Source organism: Echinococcus granulosus (genome assembly GCF_000524195.1).
Source record: "Echinococcus granulosus chromosome Unknown EG_S00008, whole genome shotgun sequence".
In the NCBI taxonomy this organism is placed as follows: Eukaryota; Metazoa; Platyhelminthes; class Cestoda; order Cyclophyllidea; family Taeniidae; genus Echinococcus; species Echinococcus granulosus.
The window spans coordinates 1,089,757-1,112,785 of NW_020170388.1; the positions used below are offsets into that span (position 1 = coordinate 1,089,757).

At 35.4% G+C, this 23,029-nt stretch overlaps 3 protein-coding genes across 3 annotated transcripts; all 3 read left to right on the plus strand. All coding sequences in view use genetic code 11, as the record gives it.

Moving 5' to 3' along the window:
• Positions 1 to 1,201: 1,201 nt before the first annotated feature.
• On the plus strand, positions 1,202 to 2,132 carry EGR_01986 (hypothetical protein; the record flags this gene model as incomplete). The annotated part of the gene is made up of 3 exons (XM_024491235.1): positions 1,202 to 1,265; positions 1,310 to 1,389; positions 2,013 to 2,132. The coding sequence occupies 3 exons, from the start codon at positions 1,202 to 1,204 to the stop codon at positions 2,130 to 2,132; spliced, it is 264 nt and encodes an 87-aa protein (XP_024354378.1).
• Positions 2,133 to 11,219: 9,087 nt separating this feature from the next.
• EGR_01987 (hypothetical protein) lies at positions 11,220 to 12,289 on the plus strand (the record flags this gene model as incomplete). Its single annotated transcript, XM_024491236.1, has 4 exons — positions 11,220 to 11,622; positions 11,893 to 11,963; positions 12,104 to 12,199; positions 12,230 to 12,289. 4 exons carry the CDS (start codon positions 11,220 to 11,222, stop codon positions 12,287 to 12,289), a joined length of 630 nt encoding a protein of 209 aa, XP_024354379.1.
• Positions 12,290 to 17,464: 5,175 nt separating this feature from the next.
• On the plus strand, positions 17,465 to 18,218 carry EGR_01988 (hypothetical protein; the record flags this gene model as incomplete). Its single annotated transcript, XM_024491237.1, has 2 exons — positions 17,465 to 17,544; positions 18,065 to 18,218. The coding sequence occupies 2 exons, from the start codon at positions 17,465 to 17,467 to the stop codon at positions 18,216 to 18,218; spliced, it is 234 nt and encodes a 77-aa protein (XP_024354380.1).
• Positions 18,219 to 23,029: the final 4,811 nt, after the last annotated feature.

A 23,029-nucleotide genomic window follows, 5' to 3' on the forward strand; every position in this document is an offset into this window, starting at 1 on the left:
TGTCAATCTATCGGCAGGAACATATGGCAAAGTGTCAAAATCCATAATCAAAATATATAATGCTTCTATTTACTTTACCAAATAGTTTCTATTTTTCTTTTTCATTTCAATAGATGACGACTGGATAGTTAAAAAAATGGAGACAGAAGACTTTGTATTTGAAACATGGTTGCCCGGAACGTATAGTGTTAGTCATTTCTTAATCCTTTCCCATTCGAATGTTACCTCCTTTGCTTGCACCTATTTTGGCTTTTTTTATAGTCTATTACCACAAATACAGAGTCATCTATATTCACCGCAGGTAGCTGCTCTACTAAACATCTTGAATGCTCCTATAGTATCGGTGAGGATTTAACATTAAACGAGATCTTTGTCCAAAGTCCATTTTGTAGTGATCGTCTTATTCACTTTTACATGAATATTATACTGTGGTTTTTCTTCAGATTCTCGTAGTCGTACCAGAATAAAGTTGTCGGGCACAATGTCTCCAGCTCTTATGTGGGCTACCTTTAAAGGCGCAGCAAATCTTGTACCAATAACGGTTTATTTTTTCAATAATAAAACTTGGGATAATATTGACCACAGTAAGTTTGAATTTTACCTCCTAAATGTGAGTTTTGTCAAAGATTGAGCAATTTCATGGTACGGTCTTCGTATTTTGCAGAAATGTTTCAACCGGCATTCTCCTTGCCTCTCGTGATCACTGCCTCAGGGCTGAGAGCAGTTACCTTTACTTGCGTTTTTACCAATTACGTGGGAGCAAAGGTAGCCAACTTTCATACTTGGCTAGAGAGGAAGAATATTTATCTATGCTTTGTTAATGAAATCACTTACAAATTTTATTAATTCGCTCTAATAGCTTATAGAACGTGATGCTATAAAAGCGATGCGCTTGTATCTATCAGACGCCTCATAATCACAACTTGTAGCCCTGTTACAGAATACATTCATGTTAATTGCTTCCCCTGCTATCGATGGTCATGTTTATTTGATAAAATCAAGAAGTGGTTTGCAAAAATGCATGTCTTGGGGAGTTAGTATATTTCTAAAGACCCACAAACAGTGAATTTGTAGATACAATTGAGTAATCCCATTGTTGCACATGTAACGAAATAATTTACCCTGCTAACGGTTTCTTATTGGTAATACATTTCTGATTCATTTAATTAATTTTAAGGTAAGCATCTTTTACGGAGAAAAAATGGAGCTGGTCTACAACAGCACTCTCAATAGAATCGGCGATCATTCTCAAATCCTCAATTTGGGTAGGTCTGGCTAAATTTTTTATTCAAACTTTTTTATTATTTAGAGTCCAGAAGCATGGCAGTATTTGAGCGACATACAATTACGGTTGAAAAGGTGAAGGAGATTGATTATTACACCTGCAGTGTTGGCGACCAGTACCTCACACATGCAATTATTTGGTGTAAGTCAATGTCTCTTTGTTTCTACTTATGCGCAATTCAGTAGCGTTAAAGTTATTTTTACTCTGTTTTTAAGGACGAGGGTTAAAATAGAGCCCATTAGAGGGGTGAGAAAAGTTGTCTACTAACTGTATTAAATACAAATATAATGGTAAATCTGTGTCTTTGAGAAAACTCTATTAACTAGTAAAGTATCATATTGTTTCAGGAGATTGGACCTACGATCTTCGGAAAATTGGGATTGACGTTTGCTTACATTGTGAATAGTAATTTTTCCTACATTGTGGTAAACTTTTAGCACTTTTAAAACGTATTAATAACTTTGTAGCAAATGTACTAATCCCCGTACTTTCCCCATTTTCAGCTAAATTTCCCGAAAAAAAACAAGTTTCTTTTTTATTTTAATGAAAGCTTGAGGGGGTGAACTCTAGGAGGATTGCAAAACATCACCAAAGTTTCCCAAAACATACTAAAGCAACTGTGCAGATATTACAAGAAATAAGGCATCCAAGATTTGCACTTTTGTCCGAGTGGAACTGAGTCAGAAATAACGTCATTAGTGGAGCATTGGGTACCCTCGTCTATTAGAGACAATTCGATAGTGGAAGTTATGTCTTTGATGAGTCAGCTCTGACTCGACGTCTACTATGGCAGACATCAATCGCGGCGGCTGCATTTTTTGCGCCTCGGCTTCTCGGATCGCCATAGAGAGGCGTATGATACGGATTAAATTTACTTGGTATTGTTTTGTAGTACTAAAATGTCCAGATGAAATGCACCTCAGGCATTTATTGGCTCAAGAAAATAAAGTGTGCAAAACTTGTAATCAAGTTAGGACCGCTTAATTAGCAGCCTATTAATTAATTAATTGAGAAAATTGAGAAAACTGTCCAAATAAAAACCAACTTATTTAGCTTTCGCAATGAAAATGTAAAAATTGTGGGCCACGTCTTGTTGAGTTGATAGAATTTTGCCTTTTTTCAACTGTGATCCTCTTTTAGCGAAAATTCTTTTAAATCATTCAAAAAGATGATTGTCTTAATCTTAGCTGCAATTTAATTGGCATTGCAAATGTTTTAACTACGCACTATTTTCTGCAAACTTTTTTTCTGTTTGGCATCTTTTGTGGTACGCTTACAAGCCTCTTCAGCAACCCAATATTATCCAAATTGTTTACACTTTAGTCAAAAAGGTATTAAAGTAGGACGCATGTTCAAGACATGTAAGCATTGATGATCTATGCATGAAACATTGCAACATTATCATTTTGAGCATATTTTTAATATTTTTTTATCTGGTTTTACTATGGCGTGAATGCTAAGTACCGACTTTGTCATGAAAATCATTAATGCTTACAGGGAAGGACAACATGATAGGAGCTTTAGGGCTTAAATCTGAGACATGAGAAATAGTTGTTGTGAATAGGCATACAATTAAAGCAAGTAATCCTTTACATAGCCTTTCCTTCCTGAGTGTCATTCTCGAAGCTCTCCATGCCTGCACATTTGCTTTGACCATCTAAAGGTCGTCAGGTCCAATTTGACAGCAAGTGAGATAGGAACGAAACTTTGCAAAAACAATTCTAACAGTTCTATAAAGGTATGTAACACCTACAGTAATGACAAACATCGCATCGCATCCACCTATTATATCATCCTTAAAAACTTTTTGGACATTTACTTGCTGTGCAATGGTCTGTTATACTTTGGTAACTTGTTTAACTCCACCTTTTGGATTCGCGATTATTTAGGTCCCCACCATTGTACTTCCACTCTGTGGTTTGCCCTTGGTCTATGTCAGTAACCTCTCAACCCTTATGTACGTCATTTGTGCCTTTATCCTCAAAGTATCATGACTTTTTACACCTTTAAAAAATACCCGGGTGCAAAAACTCCACAGAGAGCACACTTTGTATTCCAATATATATTCTAAAAAGGGAACTGTTTTGAGGCAAGACAATTACGTAGATTTGTGTGACGCAATTTAATGAAGTTGCCATCCATACAGTTTTAAGAAAGTTACTTAAGTGGTGAAGATTTTAATGGGATTGGACCCGGACTATTATACAATATTTTCATCTACTAACTATTACCAGCCTACTAAAAATCGGATCAAGTCTTATAAAATTTGCAAATAATCATATTGCCTTAGCATTTTAATGGTCTATCTACCGATTCCTAGAAGAAGAATCGTTTTAATTGCGTGATACACTGACAACTATACTATGGGATATTATATTTTTGAACCTAATCGAGTGGAATTCGAAGAATGCATAATTAAGCTTGCTTTTTAAACCAAATAAAAGAAAGGACGTTCATTTTGTGAATCGTCTATGTTATTAATCAGACCCGAAATTTCAAAGCATAGAAACAATATTTGAGGAAGAAGCTTCAGAAACCACCTTTGTTTTTCTCTTCACAGTACTAACATTGATTCGGGAAGATAGCTCAATTTTGACAACGCTCTTAAAATATCTGGTTAGCTCGCAATCAAAAGAAATGCACTTCACCCAAAATACAGGTAACGCAGACACTTTCATTTACCAAAATCAAATTTCTAGAACATTTTTTTTCTGCTACTAAGACACTCAGCTCCTTCTCAAACTACTTAAGCGAAGTTTATCATAAAAAGCAAGACTAGAACCTATTTTGTGCTCTTATTGACTGGATCTAATTAGTTGAATAAAAAGTTTTAATCTTAATACCACAACCAGGGCGAAATGCACAAATATTTGTTATTGTGATCTAAATTGCTTTAAGCAGACAAGATGGTTGGAGATCGTGCTGAATTCATTACCTAAAAGTGGAAAACCTTGCACAAACTTCTTCACCATAACAGTTTAGGAGTTCAGTTCACTCAACACAGTGCTCAAATTCTAAAGGATATTTTTGTCACTCTACCGCTTATATAAATTATGATGTAAAATTCGTACTGTGTTGATAAGGAAGGGGTAACCTCAGGTAAAGGAGTTCATATTTTTGGCCCTCTTTGTATAAAAAACACTTTAAATCTTACTGATTTTTTATTTACTTAGAGTTGACAGATTTGAAATTTGTATTTAGCTGTCAAGCACCTACGTTTTGCTCACTGCAAACCGCACCTCTATATTCAACAGTTAATAGGAGGAAAGTGACATTACCAAGTAAAGATTTCTAACGTATTCTAAACAAGTACTTATTAAATATTCCCTATTTCTTACAAAATAAATAACTTAATTCAAAGTCAGCCAACTAGCTTGTATTGTAAGCAATTTCATAAATGTTAAAGAAAAACCTGCTGTTTTAGGGAAGCATTTAATTTATATAAAAAAGGTATAGCTGAAAGTTAAATGTTAGAATGTATAAAAAGTAGAGGTTCGAATGAGGTTGAGGCAGTAATATTCAGGATTCTCATCAACCCACCTCTATATAACCCACTGCTGACCAGGAGTGAAAAATTTGTAGAGTTGAAAGTATAAGTAACATAAAAGGGGCTTCATAAAACTGCGTAGTGCTTGCATAAACTTAGATTACGTGAAGCATGAATTTTAGGAAGTGTAATGTAACAATGGCTACAACGCAGAGCAAAATTTTATTAAATAATTTTAAAAAAATTTTGAGTGAAACCACTATTTATTTAAAAGCTTCGTAAGCATAAAACATAAGAAAACTATCGCTCGCTACCATAACTTAGCTGATAAAATGCCATTGGTGCAATATTTTCCCTGCTTCTCCATTCTACTTATATTTTAAAACCCTAAGATCAATAATACTGACCAGAGATAGATATCTTACCCACTTAAAAGGCATATTATTAAGCTAGATATTTTGTTTATTACAATATGTGACTCTAAATGCGATAATTAAGTAAAAAACACTCAAAATATGTCTAGCAATAAGCGATTGCTTGAGTCTTGCCAAATGGCAGATTTGCTACTTTGCGTTTCCTATTCATGAAGAGCGAAAGAAAACTAGGCTTTCATCCGTATGTAAGTTTCTCTCATTCCACATAGACTCATAAAAGAATGTTTTTATTTTTAAAAAACGAGCAGAGTTAAAATTCATACCGCGCGCGGTTTTGTAACGCGAAGTTGCAGTCCACCTATTGGACAGATTTACTCATCTGTAACACCATTTTTGGACATATTTTGGGCTCTTTTTCAATTGTGGGTAGCTGGCTGTGTATCTTCTTCCGCATTCTATCAGCATAGAGGGGAAAGTTGGTCGCATTCAATACCAAAACACATTATCCTTGGTCCAGTAGACTAATTATTACTGTTTAACTCATTATGCTAGCATTAGTTATGTCCGAATGTGGGCCAATCATGATAGCTCAAGCAGGGAATCCAGACAAATAAACAATTAATTTGTATATCAAAACTGGTATCGCTCGAATTTAGCAGCTTTTGGTGATGTACTTGCATAGCTCCGATTATAGCCCAAATTTTTACCACCAAGCTCGTTAGTTCCTTTTCTTCTGCAAGAGGCTAATAAAGTTAACCGAATTTAATTCCCGGTCTAGGGTAAAACACTGTTCAAATATATTGGCAGGTAAACAAAATGAAAATTGAAAGCTCCTAGCTAAGTATGTGAGGTTTGGATGTGCACCTAAGAGAAGATGATTGCTTAGGAAGATTTTGCACCAGTATTAAACTAATGTGGATGAAATAGCAGAAAAAAGATAAAATAGGATGTAAATAATTTTGCATCATTTCAAAGAAATAAGAGTTTTGAAATCATTTTATTGACAACTCTTAGCACTACTTTTTTTTATCTGTCACATCACTGTCAGCTTATCAGAATGATAGATTTCTTAAATACTGTAAGCGGGCAAAATAAATACTGAGGCATCTCAGACGCTAAACATTCAGTCAATCTTTTATGATTTGGCATGGGCCGCCTATTTGCTTTGCAACAAAAAAAATGCAACCAAGAGTGCAACTAAAAAATTATTATTTTTACTTTAATGTTATAGCACTATTATTAACAACCTGTCAATGGCTATTAAACTGTTTCATAGCATTTACTTGTTTGGGAAAAATTCTGTGACCTGGATAGCGGAGACACAACTGTGAGGAAAATTCCACTGATGCTTCAATTCTCAAATTTTCAACGCAAATATTTAAACTGGTGGTAGTTTTTTGAATTAAAATTTATTTAGACATCCTTCAAAACTATTTGATGGATGTATTATTCTGCAAATATCTGCTAAACGTGGTTTCCAAAATTATCAACTTATCAAAAACATTGAAAAAGTAATGGGTTTTTGACCAGAAGACATAAATAGCGTTTATTAGAGAGGAAGTTTTCCTTTCGGCACTTTTGCTAAATGCTACTTAAAAATGCTTTTAAAGTAATGCACCATGGGAATTCAATCTCCTCCTAATGAAATCAGCATTTCGGTTACAAATGTAGGAGAATAAAATAATTTGCCTTATTTCATCTCCATAAAACCATCCCTATGATGCATTTTATCCCAAAAAAGATTTTTCAGTATAGGACAACCATTTACCTTAGGTAGGATTTTCTGTGATTGAGGCCCTTATTATCTATAAGCACCCATAATATCAGACCAAAAAATTGTTTTTTGAATTTTTATCAGGGTTTTTACCTTGTGGATGCTGGATGTGGATGTTCTTAATGGTGTAAAATTTTGTTAGGCGTCAAATAAACGAGTCCAAACAAGCAGTAGCCAGAGCTGTGTAATGTCGCTTTAAAAATAAATGACAATTTATCGTTTTTTTCTTTTCTGTTGATGACAAGCACCCAATCGTTACGCAAAATTTGGGCCTTCTAGTTAATTTACTCAAAAAGCACCTTTAGACGATATGATACACCATGTCTACCTACTGACAAAGTCTTCAAATGAAATATATCTAATAGTATGATAAAAATTAACGACTTGTTAATATCTATCTCAATAAGTAGTCTTGTCAGCTTATTTTATAAATAGCAGGACCACCGTTTTTCCTTTGAGCTGAGTTTTCAATTTATGTGCTTGGTTGGTCGCTTCTATTTATGTGTAGACTAATTAATTAAGATGGGAACAAATCCAACATCCAATTCACTTTATCCAATTCTCTTTATGGCAAAGTTGCAATCTTCTTTGATAAGAGATTGTCAAGATGGCTTGCCTAATGGCAGCAATCAGCTCCGCCTTACAATAGAAGATGGTTTGCAAAAGATGCCATTCATGAAGTTTTGTCTTAGCGAAATACATTAGAATAGAAAAGAATAGTGATTCTTCTTCTAAAGCTAAAAAGCCTTTTCTATTTTGCTTTTAACTGTTTGAAGTCCTTTGTAAAATTATCGAAAGCAAATATTTAACGTGTTTTGAGAATGAAGTCGTCTCATATCTGAGTGAGACCTTGTTTTCAATTGCGTTTTATGAAATGATCGTCATAGGCTCGTGACTGCAAATTGCAGTTGTTATTTTAATTTATTTCAGCTAAAACAAATAAATTGTTAGTAACTGCGGAATGCTGCCAATGTGCTTAATGAAGTTATGCAGCACTCCGAGTCTTTCCTAAAGTCAAAGAAGTCATAACACTAGGGCAGAATGTGTACGGCCGACGCTCATAAGTGCTGAGAGGCTACTGGCCTGGCCCAAAGGTCACGTCACCCAGCGCAACCTTAAGTGCCTGCGTAGTCAAAATGCCGAGTTAAACTAACGACTGAAGTACCTTTCTTTTATGCAGCACAATAACTACCTTTAGTAGCATTTTTAACTCACTTCTGATAGAGGAGGATATCTATTCCTTAAATTTTCCAAAAAAATCATCTTTAAATTAATTTTGGCTTTATATTATTTAAAATTCTTTGTAAAAGAAAAAACTCCCTTGCCATTAGCAAGCGTATTTGCTAATCCATTAAAAAAGATTCGTTTAAAATAAATGTGTTTAAAAGTGACGATTTCCGAAAAGAGATAAGGTCAGCTATTTGCTGACAGGTCAAGGAATATAAAACGGAGATAGTGCAATTCTCGATAAGATGGCCTCGACCTTGCCAAGTGATTCCTTGAAAAAAAGATTTGATAAAAAGTATAGTGTTTGTTAATAGTTTTTTTTTAAATTTTTTTAAATTAACACTTGGTACGTGGAAAGAATAATTTTGAAAGGTGGTACTTACCTTATAAAGTTTTAGTCAGATATTTATTTAACCTATAACTTTCAAAAACTAGGGATTATTTTAGGGTATATCAACTTTAAATATCATTGGATGAAAAGTGATTCTTTTTGTGATTGGGATATAATGATCCCCTAAACTTCTGCCTATCAGCCAAAATAATCCAAGTCCTATCTATTTTTTGTTATTTTGAATTACGTAGTTCTATTTTAATCACATGCACCTTACTAACTTTAATGGCTGTTTCCACATAGATTTATTTTTTTGTAAAGCCTGCTATCAGCTACGGCATATCGAAGCAGGATTGTTAGAATTTTAGGCAACATAACTGCGTCCACCTGAACAGACTCCTTATGGCTTTCTATGTATTTCAGATATAACCGTGGCTTTAACGTTGGCCTTTTGATATTGTGTAGAAGTTTACATATCGAGTCTTACGATTATTTGCATTCTGATCATGATAGAAAGCTAATCTTCTACTAAGTGTTTGGATCACAATATTTGCATTGAGGTCTTAACGTTGTGGGATTTATTAAGTCACATGCAACCTTAGTCCGCATAATACACTACAATTAAAATATACGATATCACAATCTCCTGTATAATTTTTTTACAAACATTGACATTGGCCCCTGTTTTTACTATCTTGATACTGCGTCAAGTACCAGTTGCAGCACATGGTGTATTTATTTACTAAAAGTTTCACCATGTAATATGCCATGTTTGCTATTTCTTATCATTTTACATGCAGATATGTGGTGCAAAATGGATTTGTGCTTTTGCTGAATGCTCATGCTTTTGATCCACATGAGCTGCAAACTTAAACTTACCTAAAAAATAAAATCTAGGAAGAGTATAAACTAGGCTTTTAACGACTGAATTACCACTTTTCCTCATCAAGGCATAAGTATCTCTTAACGAATGGGGCATCTTTATCACTTTAAGAAGAAAATTTCACATTGGAAGTTGGTGGAAGGATCTAAGAAAGTGGGTAATTCCTCGACTTTAAGATGCCTATAAATTTGGATGATCAATGCCAACTGAAGTAAAAAAAACAAATTAAACCGTAATCAAAAAACTTCAATTTTAAAAACTGGCTAAGTGACCATAATTTATTTGTAATGATACCGCACCTAACCTAGTAGTGTTTCTTTCCTCTATTTAAATTTGCATTGTTTAGTCAAGATTTTGAATCATGAGTCCGAAAATATGATAAATGGTTCCTCTACTTACTAGCATATCATTTGACTCGTAGCCAGTAACGCATAGGTGTCATGAAATTTTAAACGGCCCATAAAGTTGCTTGATTTGTGTAGAATGATTACTATCCTTATTCTGTATTCAGACTAGCTAATTATTCCACCCAATTCTTGTGCATTAATAGTCAAGAAATAAAGATTCACGCCGATGCAAGTGATGTGCTTCCTGATAAGAGCAAATGCCAAACTCATAAGCTACTGACGAGTAGTCCCATTTTGATGATACCGTTTGTAACAGCATGCTTAAGTATTGGTCGCTTTATTGCTCTAGCTAAGCTATCACTTTATGAGTCTATTTACAATAGTCGTATTTTTGCAGGAGGTTTGAGGGGTAAAATTTGTGGTCCCATCTCATTCAGAATTTGTTGCTACCTTTGATTATTTCAGTACATTCTGTGACGAAAATTTGGCATAACTCTAAGCGGCAATCGTACAACTTGTCAAAGGAACACAAAATTAGGACAATTTTTATGCATTTTACAGTATATAACTTCCACCGAGGTAATACAGATGCAAATACCGTCCAAATTTTGCTGCTTTTAATGGCTTTAGTACCATCAAGCCAAATTTTTTTGGTGCGTATTTACCTGCAGAGGCCTCTTTTGAACCCTGTTGTCAAATTCTTCATCGTAGATAACATAGTACGCGGATTTGGCCATCAATTTTCGTATTAAAAGTGATAACAAAATCTGCTGATATAAACGAATCCCTGTTTACCGTTTGCTTGACACATGCTTGGGGGTAAATTCAGGAATAAGAGGACGGTAAAATTACTTGTCTCGGGTGAATATTTCACCTAAAGGCTGGAGTTAGTCTGTAAGAACAGTGTATAAATGTTCTTTGTTTTATACAAAATAGAAAAGTATACTTTGTAAAAGCTAAAATAAGTAATATAGGACCATAGGATATATCCTTACATGATATTATTAGGGAATAAGTAAGTGCGCGATTTCCAAAAACAGTTTTAGGAATAACAAAACAACATATGTCTTGCAAGGTAAATGAATAACTCATGTCATTTACGTAGTCGGTTTATTCCCAAAATCCAAAAAAAATCATTAGAAAATTCAAAAATATGATGCTTGAACAGAAAATACTGTTTGAATTAGCAGCATGAAGAGGTATCGTATAGAACATCTGTCAGTAGGATTACAGCAAGGAAATAGTCCAATTTTCTGCAACAATTTTTATAAAGATTACTTCGAAACAAACTAACAAATGGGGCTATTCTGATCTTTTCTATTAATCGTTTAAAAACCTCCTTTTTCACTTTAATTAAGTTAGGTTCTCTAAGCTATTTTATTGGTCATTCGCCCTGACCAATAGGTGCGCAGACACCGAAACTTAACCATATTTTACCTTCAAAAGCTGGTTCTACTACATCCTATCACCATAGTAAAAGTCGTTATTGGAGAAAACTATCGCGGTTGATCATGGATTTGCGTGTTCGAGCACTGCGATCAGTCCAAATTCCTCCACAATCCCCTATGGAGGAAGGCACAATGACCATAGCTCCTGTGCTTCCATACCGCAGTTCCACAATGCCTGAAAACCTGTCTGTGCGACTTAAGCATCCAAATGTTCTCTGTGCTAATTCATGGTTAAAAAGGAGTCCTAGTGATCATTCAGATCACCCCACTTTAAGTCTTCGCTGCTCCCGATATCTGGATGTGGAAAAGCGCCGTAGTCGACCTGCCTCTTTGGCTCCAGAAGTCAATCACATAGATAAAAGTCTTCCTCCGCCTCTACCACCGAAAAGAATAAGCTCGCAAACATCCAATTTAACGATTTTATCCCTGAAACAGAAAGAATTTGGTACGGAAACTAGTGAGGATGGTGAGGAGAAAGAAGAGCATTCTTCACAGGAAGTGGACATCTGCAGCGCACTCCAAAAAATCACGAAACGTCTCGACCAATTGCAAGTGGAACGCAGCCCTATTCTTAAACACTACTCAATGCTTTATCGTTTGGATGCTTCCATCCAAATGCAACCACCACAATCGCCCGCCTTCCTGCCGAAGTTGAGGCCGATGTCCCAGAGACCACATCGATGCACCTACACCAATCTTGCTGGCTGATTTCTCACTTCCTCTCTACCTCTATCAGCCTGTCTGACTTTGTGCAAATTTGCAGCACCAAAAGCCTTTAATTTGACTTTTATTAGCACATCGATGTATGTGAGAGTGGATCTGTTACTACTTTAACAAGGCACTTTTTGCAGCCTATGATTCCATAAACATAAACTGATTGGGTAAGAATAAAGCCCAAAGTGCTTTATTCTGCCCTTCAGTTCATTAATTGGTTGTTTTCTTGTTAGTTGAAGTATATTTACGCAGATTTTTGGGTTGTTCAGCTATTTACATATGCTGAGCATGGATTATGCCCAGATCTTTTAAGGTCGCAGGAAAATAATGTAGGGCGTTATTTTAAATACTATTCAAAGGTTCCAATGCGTGTATTGGGTTCATCTTTTCCATTTACGAGTTGCATTTTGGAATTTTAAAGGCGATGTGAAGTCGGAGTAATGGACTTCCAACAGCACCCACTTTATAAGGGTTTACTAATGCATATTTCTAGCCGAAATCAGTTCTACTCACACCTAATAATATCGAAATGGGCTTTTGTATTAAAATGATCCACTAATGATTCGCTTATTTGGCTCTAGCAGTGAACTTTGACATTTCATAGTACCCACTGAACTCACTAATGCCATCGCAAACCCTGCTTTGATCCTGAAAGTTTGTGCTCAAACAGGATATATTACGACTGCTTTTTTTCTGAAGAGGGTGTGAAGAAATAAGGGAAAAGAAAATGCCAGCAACATCTGCAAAACGTTATGTCGTGATTTTTAGATGTCTGGTGTAGTTAACGATCAGAAGAAAGTGCAATATTATTTACAACGCTGACCAATTGACAATACCTGCATTTCAACAAACTGAAATAATAAACACTAGAAACTAGGGGCGGTTTCTTACTTCGGAGTAGGCTGTATGGGTGCTACAAAATACTTTAATTAATGCCTTGTCCTTAATTGCGAACATGTCGGCTTCTCGACGTTATCCTTCTTGCCTCAACTGGAAGCACATGTGTCTGTGAACAAGCAGAAAAGAACACATGCTCATGCAAATTCGAGGCAAGTAGAGAGGCAAGAGTTTGGCCGGTTAAGAAGTTACTTTTACATGACCTACAATGTGTACAACATAAATATGCCTCCGAATCCTAGATATCAGATGTATTTTTAAAACAGCAAAAAAATAACCTGAAAACTCGGTATAGTCAAATGCAGCAAATGCAGCAACAAAAACAAAAAAATGTTTAAAAGTCCTTGTATTTTCTGCAGCCATCAGTAGTGTGGGAGGAAATTTTCAATTCCGACTGATTTTAGCCTCAAAGTTTAGTCTAAAACATTGGTCCAGTAGTAAAGGGCTGATAGGAAATGCGCTTGTAGCTTAGACTTTAAGTTCATTACCTTGGTTTTACAATCAAAATGATTGCTGATTAACACTAAAATGAAACATCCGCAGGAGTTTATGGGCATGGTATCACCCAATTTGCGATTTGGCTTTAAAATTTTTTACACCTACGAGGTCGAAATACTTCGTGTTACTTCTAAATTTTATAGTTGAAAAAAATAGACGACTGATCAACGATGGTAAAAAGGTAATGACATTGCTAAATGATGATCAAGGGATTTGTAAAAAATAGGGTACAAAGTCACCTGTTGCAATTTCCTTTAATCAAGGTACACTAAAGTCGTTGTTAGGAGTTTGTTTAAGAGAGAAGAGTGAGATTCTGCAATGAATGAATGAACCCGAAACTTAGCGTCAGCCTATAAGCGAGTCATCTCGTGTGTAAAGTAACAATGAAATCAGCCTTTATGCAACCGAAGTACTCTTTTTAACCCATCTTCCCAAGCTCTGCAAAATTACTCAACATCCAATAAATTACATTTAACCAATCACTTATTTACCAGGGTTCTGTATCAAAGACTTCATTTGCTATTTGTAATAGGTGTAAAAAATTCGCAGAACTCTCGCTTTTTCAAGAACTTGATCTTGAAACCACAAAAAAATATAAAAATTTGCTGACAAATTAAATAAATAATAAAATAACATGAGGACAGCCCGATTTGCTTGTATCTAAGTAAAGTAATGAATTTCTTATTTACACTTGCAGCTGACGTGTGAACAACTGTGCGGTGAATAACTTTTGTCGTCATGGACGGGTGGTTTAAAATGCGATGCTTCAGAAAAGCCGCACCCATCCTGGTTTTTTAAAAATTTGATCTTTGGTTTGTCATTTTAAAAATAATCATGTTCAAAGTGGTTATCTCCAAAAGTGTTTCGTAAGTGCTTGGAGCAAAATTTCATACGATTTTCAATGCCTTCTTAAGACAAAGCGCGCTTTTCCCTGTGGGTTGAATTCATGGGAAATTTTGTAGGAAACTGAAATTGGTGTACAATAATTATTTGATAAAAATCTGGTCTTAGCTGGTTCGTCTAAGAATGTTTAAAATTTTTACATTTATATGCACTTTTGATTAAAGACGTCTAAACATTTTCCGATTATCTCTAAAACTCTACCATTAGGGGTGATTTAAATGCCTAACGTTTCTTATGGTGTGTGGTACCGAGCCTGATGTACCTGATGATTGATGACAGACTTGTGACATGTCCCCTGTGTCAGGTGAGTCATGGACCATATTCAGTATTGATCAAGACAAGTTTGTGCACTTGGGACTATGTTTTCAGTGGTACATTCGGTCATTCGCATTTTTTACGCATTGTGTGATAACTGATTCATCTCTTCTTTCTTTTTTCATTACATGCATGTGGGATTGTAAATAATATTGGGTTATCTTATCCTGCGTACCGCTAAATTTTGACTGTGAGATAAGCAACTGTTTTATTAATTCGAATCTCTGGTCAAGTGCAAATGCCAATTATTTGTAGCATGCTAAATGTATTTCATCTTACGTAAGGAGCAAAAAAGAGCAGTTACGTGCACAGACACCGCATATTTAGGCGCAACCAGCCGAAATCCAGTAAATGGGTCCTCTTTCCTCTTGGTTGTTAGAAGACTGGTGTTCTGATTTGTTCATCGTATCCGTTTGCATTTTTATTCACTAAATGAATCTGTCGATAAAATTATTTTCTTTGAAGTAAAGAGTTGTTTATCATCCCAAATTAAGGCTTTGCTGACGTGGCCATTTAATTTAATTTCATCGTTTTTAGTAATGCATAGAATACTCCAACTTCCTTCTCGCGCATCTCACATGTATTGCTACAGCAATGACAAATTTACTTTTACCGGACCGAGCAGTCCCTCAAGATATTACCAAAGGTTTCTCTTTGCCGACCCAGTTAGGCAAAATTTCGTCCTTCAGCAGCCATAGTTCATCATCAGATTATTGCTGGCTCAGGATGCTTAAGACGAAAACAATTAAGTGGCACTGTCCGCAAGCTAATTGGTTTTACAAATTCAAAGCACTGCTATCGTTTTAAAATTTAGCGAAGAAACTCAGGCCTTTGGAAAGTTTCATTTAACCATTCTCAGAAATTCTTCCAACTATGAACCCATCTCTTGTTTGTAATAAAAGTATCACTTTGTTTTCCACTAAAACCCCTTTAACAATTCTAGAGAACCTTTAGATTACTTTGTTCCTAAAAATGAAGGCGAAACTGTGACCATGCTCATTAATCAGGCTTTGGGCCTCTTTTATATATCCCTTTTTCTGTAGTTTATTTTGAGCACAAAATAATGTTAATATGGAACGATGGGAAGTTGGCAATTGGCCTAATTCTTGCCTATATTGAACATGAGTTGATTTTTGCATCCAAAATAGTGCGGTCACTGCCGTCTAAGCATATCAAGTCTAAGGTATACTTCTGAATAAGCTGCCTTATTTAAACGCAGTCACACAGGCTCGCAATTAAAATGATTCAATATAAGGCTGCGTTTTCGGTGTTACAAAGTCAAATTACTTTACCGACTCTTGCATTCCTAGAGTAGGCTGCACGCGAATTTCCCGGGAAGAATAGGCTTTAAATGGCGATGAGGAAAGATTCAGCAATTTTTTTTGGAGGACTTTAGGGTTAGGGTTCTATTTTTCGAAGTTTGGTAACTTTAACGCATTTCTTCTTCACTCTTTTAACTCCCTGTGAATACCAAGTAGGCAGCGTTAGTAAAACCTGGGATTTTATGTGTAGGGGAAATTAAAATGCTTCCCTTACAAGTCATGTGCTGGATGGATAACTGTTTTAGCTTGACATGGTAAAGAATACTGAATTTAGATGTGCGTCAACGTCAGTAGCCATTTAGAATTCATTTCAAACTGTTTACAGATTGGCTAGATCCAATTCTGACTCAAATTTCTGCATTTTGTAGCATACATAGCTCCAATTGCAATTTCTAAAGAGAAATTTAAATCAAAGCAACGCCTTCTTTAAACCAAAAATGTTTTCTGAAACAATTAATTATGTTGAATAAAAGTACAAATTTTCATTTCCTCTTGTAAAAAACACGCGATGTTGATGAGGACAATATTTAATAATGGTACACCCATTATTGCTCTACGGTGTACCTGCCTAGAAACTTTTTATAAATCCAGAAATTTAAAATTAAGGAATATTTCCTGACCACTAATTTCATCCTCCATGTCTTAAAGAATGCGAATGTTTTCATAAGAATACAAATTTTGCCAACTTTACCGACAAAGGGCAGAGTAGCAAGCTCCTAATCATTGCGAATTTTAGCTTTTTTTAAGGAAACCTTGAAGCCCTTTTGGCTTTCCTTGAAGAGTGGGATTCTTTAGTGCGCATAAGGTTCTGAGGCTATGGTCAAGGTCATGCATCATACCGCCAAGATGTTCATAAAACCTGTGGTAAGATAGGCATTTAAACGAGTAACGGTCTGCTGACTATCTATCTTTAAGTCCGCTAATTGATATAAAGTCAAGAAGGCTGTTTTATTAGTGTTATCTTCACCACTTTTTGATTGTTCTACGAGATAGCGGAATGTTAACAGATATAAATAACACCTTTGCCTAGTTAAGTGAACCGTCATTGTCGGATTTGTGCCTAATGGAGGTACGGTTGGCTTTGGTTCGTGCATGTCACTCACATGATATACGTCAGAGTAAATGGGAGCTGCATCTTTGTGTTCAGGTTTGCCTGTTTGAGGGTCTATGTAAATTTACGTCCATTTTTACCTTCTCTTATTTTGGTAGTAGGATTGCTTGTAAAAATTAAATGTCAGCATCTTCTTCACATTGCCAACAAAGTTATTTGAACGTAATGTAGTACAGGTATGTGATTTATATTGGAACCGAATAAAAGAACTGTTATTTTAAATGTTGGTACACGAACTTCCAAAAGTTCTTTGATATACTTTTCAATGACTTTTAAATAGACTTGCAGCGTGCTAGATGTAATGATGCACAAATTATGCCAGTGTTTAGTCGTTACAAAAGCATGTTTTTTGGACATTTATCATAAAATCCACATTGAAGCACCCAGGTCATCAGGTAAAGATTGTAAGTGACATTAGTACAATAAACCTCTCAGAAAAGGTCAATGTTGACGTGTGAATAAAGTAGCCATTACATTTTATATTAAACACTGATTTATTGCTTTACCTTGCGGAATCTACTGTTCTTGAGTTCGAAATTAAAAATTACATGCCTAGAATATCAACAAAAATTGACAGTGCTTTAAGCAATTTATTCTATCTAAGTATTCTTTCAAAAATAGCAATTAGGTAAAAATTAGCCCATACACGTATTTTTACGATACGGAGACGCGACTGGCCTAAATAACTACACCAAATTAAATGAGTTGATAACCAAGCCATTCAGTCTAACAAAACTTTTTCCCCACGAGATCAGCAGCGGTCAAGTTATTTATTGAAGGCTACCGAAATTGCAGAAAGTTTCAGCTTCTCTTATTAAGAACTAGTAATTAGCTTGTGCATGCCTTATTAAGAAAATAGTTAAGCCAACTTTGGAAAAGTACATGGGTTAATACTATGACAGAGGGAAATTTCCCTCTATTTTAATGAAAGGCAGGTGCGTGTTTATTAAATAAGCCAGGATATATAAGTAATATCATGCATTTTAAAGTATCCACCGTGAAAATTGACCATTCTTTATTTTAGTATTTTGGAAGACGACTTACCACTACATTAAAGACTTCCTTTCAATGATGCTTATTTTGGACCTTTTGATAAGTCATACATAAGTAAAAAGTGCACCTTTATTCTCATATGTGAATGTCTTTAGGGAATGTATTTTGGTCAGACAAACTGAAAAATCCTCAGAACTCCAACTCATCAAGGGTTGGCTGATAGACGCAGCTAAATTAAGTAGAAATATAAGCTTGAATAAATTGAAGACCGTCTATCGTAAAATAAAGATGCTAAAAAGGGAAACTTAGAATTTTAAATGGTTAGACAGGAATGTTGATTACAGGAGTCTTTTCCTTTTTTTCTTAATGGCATATAAATGCATAGTTGAAGCAGAAAGACTTGCAGTCATATTGCACCACAATTGGAATTTCCCCCCCCCCTATTCTTAAATTACTTATATGCAGCAGTCAGCCACTGTAAAAGCAAATTTTTACGCACATCGTTGAGATGACTTTCCCACATGAAAGCTGACCTCTCCTTCAAAAATCTCCTGGTGGCATTGGGATTTGGTGGACGAAAGCGCACGTCCTAAAACAAGTTAACGAGGGGATTGAGGTCATGATTAGTTTAAGATTCGTAGGGTCACTTTTATTAGAAATCCAAAGGAGGCGAGGTTTCAGTCCCTATTGAAGTGTCGACGTCTGGTCAGGACCATGAAAAAGGACTTTTAGATGTAGTGAAGAATAGCCTAAATAACTCCTATCCTCTCAAACATCAGAGGGTTGTTTTCAGCAGCATGAGTAGCCACTATGACGAGTACTGATGCTTGAGAATAAGGCTGAATAGTTCCTGTAAAAAAAATGGTTAGTCAGGAAAAAAAACCAAACATCTTTAGCTACACAAAGGGCATAAAAATATCAGCAAAAGATGCAGAAACACCGGAAGTAACGTGCTGCGGACGTGAAGCAAAGGCGCATATCGTCAAAAGTTCAAAAAGCGCTTTTAGAATATCAGGTCGGCCAACCGGTAAACTATATAAAACCGTAAAGGATAAGTGGTAAGCTATATTAAACGTAGTATTAGAACCTATTAGTGAAGTTTTGGGTTACTTAAGACTTCAAATTCAACTATTTGCAAATCCTCTTGGCTCCGTTTTTAAAGTTAAAAACCCACTTTTAAGGAAATTCTTGTCCACTATTCATTTCAGTAACTGACAGCTGATTTTCCGAATAAATTAATTAACAAAAGACCCTAATCTAAGGCAGAACTTAGTTAATGAGGCAATTTATCAGCAGAATGTAGCCTGTCCGAGAATAATTCCGCTTTGATAAACAATTTCAATCTGATCTATTATTAATTCACTTGATCGAAGCACATTTGTCATCATCAATCCACAAAATGAGTGTACAGTTGAACAGTGTAATCATTGAACAGTTGAAATGTTCATCTGCTTGAAAGCAGTGAATTTTGCACTTAACAATACTCATTTGTAATTGTCATTTACAAATTGTTTAAATGAGCAAACTTGCTTTAGAAAACATATTAAAATACCTCCCATTTAGCAATCGCTCTGTAATGCTTTGATACCTCCCAAGTTGGCGAAGCCGGACAACAGTCTTGTGGCTGTCGGAGAAGAGAATTTGTCCAAAAAACCATGCACACAAGCCCAAACAAACAGACACACACACACACACACAGATGGCTTTGAATTGCCTCCACTTGCTCTGCCAGGTGACCGTTTTTAAGATACGAATCAGCCCGGACCCGACCGCGATGACTCATGGAAGCTTCGATTTTTTGGTTGTTAGTTGCGTTGTCATTGCGACTTCAGAATCTATGTAAATTGGTTGCATGACACTATCATTTTAGGCATTTTGCTTCGTTGCAGACGATAGGATGGTTTAAAGTATTTTGCTGTTTTATCGTATCCAGATGCTTTAGCTGCTACTTAATCAACAAGAGGAAGTGAGAATACCTAAAAACGGTGAAATTTCTAACCTGTGTTGACTACAAATTTTCGACCGCTTTGGTTTAGAGTAGAGATATGCTTTTTTGTCAAAAAAAACCAACGCAGAAATCAGGGGGACCCTGGTATAGTCTGTGCAGATGTTGCGAATCCTTTTTTTGGACACTTGGTACACAGAGATCAAAGTTAGCGTAAGAACATCACAAAATTTGTTCATTTTCCACGTCTGATTCTCTTTTTACTGACTCATGGGAATCCTAACAGCGTTAGGTTGCCATGATTCTGACTCCGCTTGACTTGAGGGAAGCGCTCTCATTTTAGTCAAGAAGCTCTTCTGAAATTTGCAGCAGGATCTATCTCACGAAAAATAAAAGTGGATGGGATTGCAGAATTCTTGCACTTAACCCCTATGTCAACGTAAACCGGGCGGAATATTGATGATTTCTTTTTAAAAGTTAAAACAGATGCAGCATAAGAATAGTTCACGTGATCTGTATTTTATCAGGTAATTTGCGTTTAAAGCCTTACATAAAATACCATGTTGGTATTGATATATCTCATTACTGGACAGTCACGAGATAGTGAAAGAACTTAGTGCTCTTTTTACTAACAAATTCTTCATTTTTTTAACTGGATGGTTGTTACTTGTGCTGAAATAAATAATTTTGCCTTTTTTAAGAATGTTTTTTCTTTTGGTTTTTCGTCCATCGCATTATTTTTCCGAAAGGTCTTCGGTAAATTTTCTCAAAAAAAAGGAATCTGTCATAACTTTTACCGAATCTGGTGACGTGAATGATGCACAGGAATTTAACTGCGAAAAGACCAGATGAGAACATAACTTTTTGCGAAACAGCACAATCAGAAAAGAATGTGACCGGTTATCTTATAGGGGATTTGTAAAAAAATTCAAGTTTTTAAAAGACCTAATAACCATCTTATTTCTTTTTGTTTGCAATACTTACCGACAAATTTGATGCCAAAACTGGTGGTCAAAAGAAAGCGGTGCTAACTGCAGCATATCATCAGATTTAGGAAGTCGCCTCTGAGAAGAAAAGCATAAATAATCGGGACAGTAGAACTTATTACTAAGCGACTGTAGGCCACTTCATCTAAGTATTCTGAATAGGACCTTGTCCCATAGTTACTTTTCAATAATGCCTATCTTTGGGAAATATAGAAGTATAAAAATTGCATTTTTGGATCTTAGCACTTAAAAATGCTAATATTTTTAAAATAGGACAATAAAAAAGCTTGTAAAATGGACTGTTGGCTTTAACAAAGGCCATTGTGTCTTTCTTTTGCTTGAAATTTAAAACCTTTTGCTATATTTCATCGATTTCTAGCAATGTTTTTAAGTAACTTCCCCTTATACAGCTTGTTTTGATGTTACAAAATCCACAAAAATTTACAATGGAAATCCACTCTCTCTTTGTCAACTCGTGCATCAAGTCATTTCTACCCCAATCACAATGCTAATCTTCTACATATGGGATCTCTTCTGATTCGATCTGGCCTCCCACCTCAAGCCAGTATTCTGGCGAATCAACTATCAACAGATAATTCAAAAATTACCCCAACAAGGGTCATGTCGGGTGCTCGGCCTATTCCCAGCATGGGAAATTAACATGGAACTAAGAAGCGCTTCCTGGAAGAATTACTTATTCTGACACCATTTGCACATATTCAAGCTGATTTTTTTTTAAATTTACTTATTTTGGCAGTAAAATTAAAAATGCTTTATTTTATCCGGCAATTTAAGGAAAGCAAATAGCACGTTTAGCGCCCATTCTTATTATTTTATCAAAATTATGTTTTAAAATGCTTTCTATTGCTATTAAAATTCCATATAAAGTTAGACTAACAATTACCATAATTTGTGTAATTCGTTTATTGCTGTTAAAAAAAATATTTTTAAATGTTAACCGGTAGATTTTTCCCTTGATAAGCCATCTTCTTCTGTCATGTTTACGATTTACGGCCAGATTTTCTCTGAAGATCTAAGAACTTTTTCCTCAATTTACAAATAATAGAAATGCTACTTAAACTAATGCAAGTAAAAGCAGTTTCAAACAGTCTGGTAAGCACTCCTATTCTTGAATGCCAAATAGTGGCCATAACGGATAGGTTTTTAGGTGTACCATTCTTTGAAATCCTATGGAAGGACTACAAAATATTATTGTAGTTTTGGCAATACTCAGTTCCTCTCGTAAAATTTCGAAAGCTGTGAAAAGTGGGTGAGTTTTATTTTATTTATTTGTCATTCCGACCCTTCGAATTTCGCGGTTTCGATTACATTTTTTGTATTGTGTCACCTGATTCTCTACGTTTCTGCTATCAGCTAGCCAGTTTTTTCAGAAACTTTATGGAGGATCACATAGTCCTCAAGAGATGCTTTTTCCTATCCCATAGATGATTCAAAAAAACCCACGTTTTACCACTTTATACAAATTATAGATTTTGGGATTTCATTTCGTGAGTAGTTAAGCTACTCTAATTTGCCTATCGAACATAGGAAAATATTAATTTAACCTTTGTAAAATTGTGCCGGTCTACATTTCTTATAAATCTTTTACTATGGTACTGATTTTCCATACAAATGATCCATTTGTTGTGACAGTTTAGTATGCACACTTGTTCATAATTTTATGTGATAGGAAACTTTCTTATCACTACATTTTCGAGACTTTCTCGTGATCCAATTTCGGGTTGTATGTAGCAAAATGAGGGAGAACGTATACTCATAAATCTCCTAGAGCCATTTCTGCAGATGAGAATTGTAGAACGACCTCATTTTTAACTTTTTCTAAATCAACAAAAATTTATCTCGCCGGTTTCGTAAGGTTAAAAATGCTGATTATAGACCTAAACTTGTTACCCTTTTTGGTAAGATCAGCTTTAACTTATGCTAGTGGCATCAGTGAAGTAGATTTTTTCAATCGTTTACGAGATTCAAGACCATATATCATTTTCTCGCACTCCTAAAGGGAATCATAATATGCAAGAGTATGAATAAAACTTCATCATGAACTTACGGAAGGGTTAGTAAGTTCTTAACTGAATCATCATGGGCAGGACGAAATCACACTAAAGTGGCAACCAAAATTAACGTAATCAATGTATCCAGGTGGTACAACGGAAAACTAAAAAGGAGTT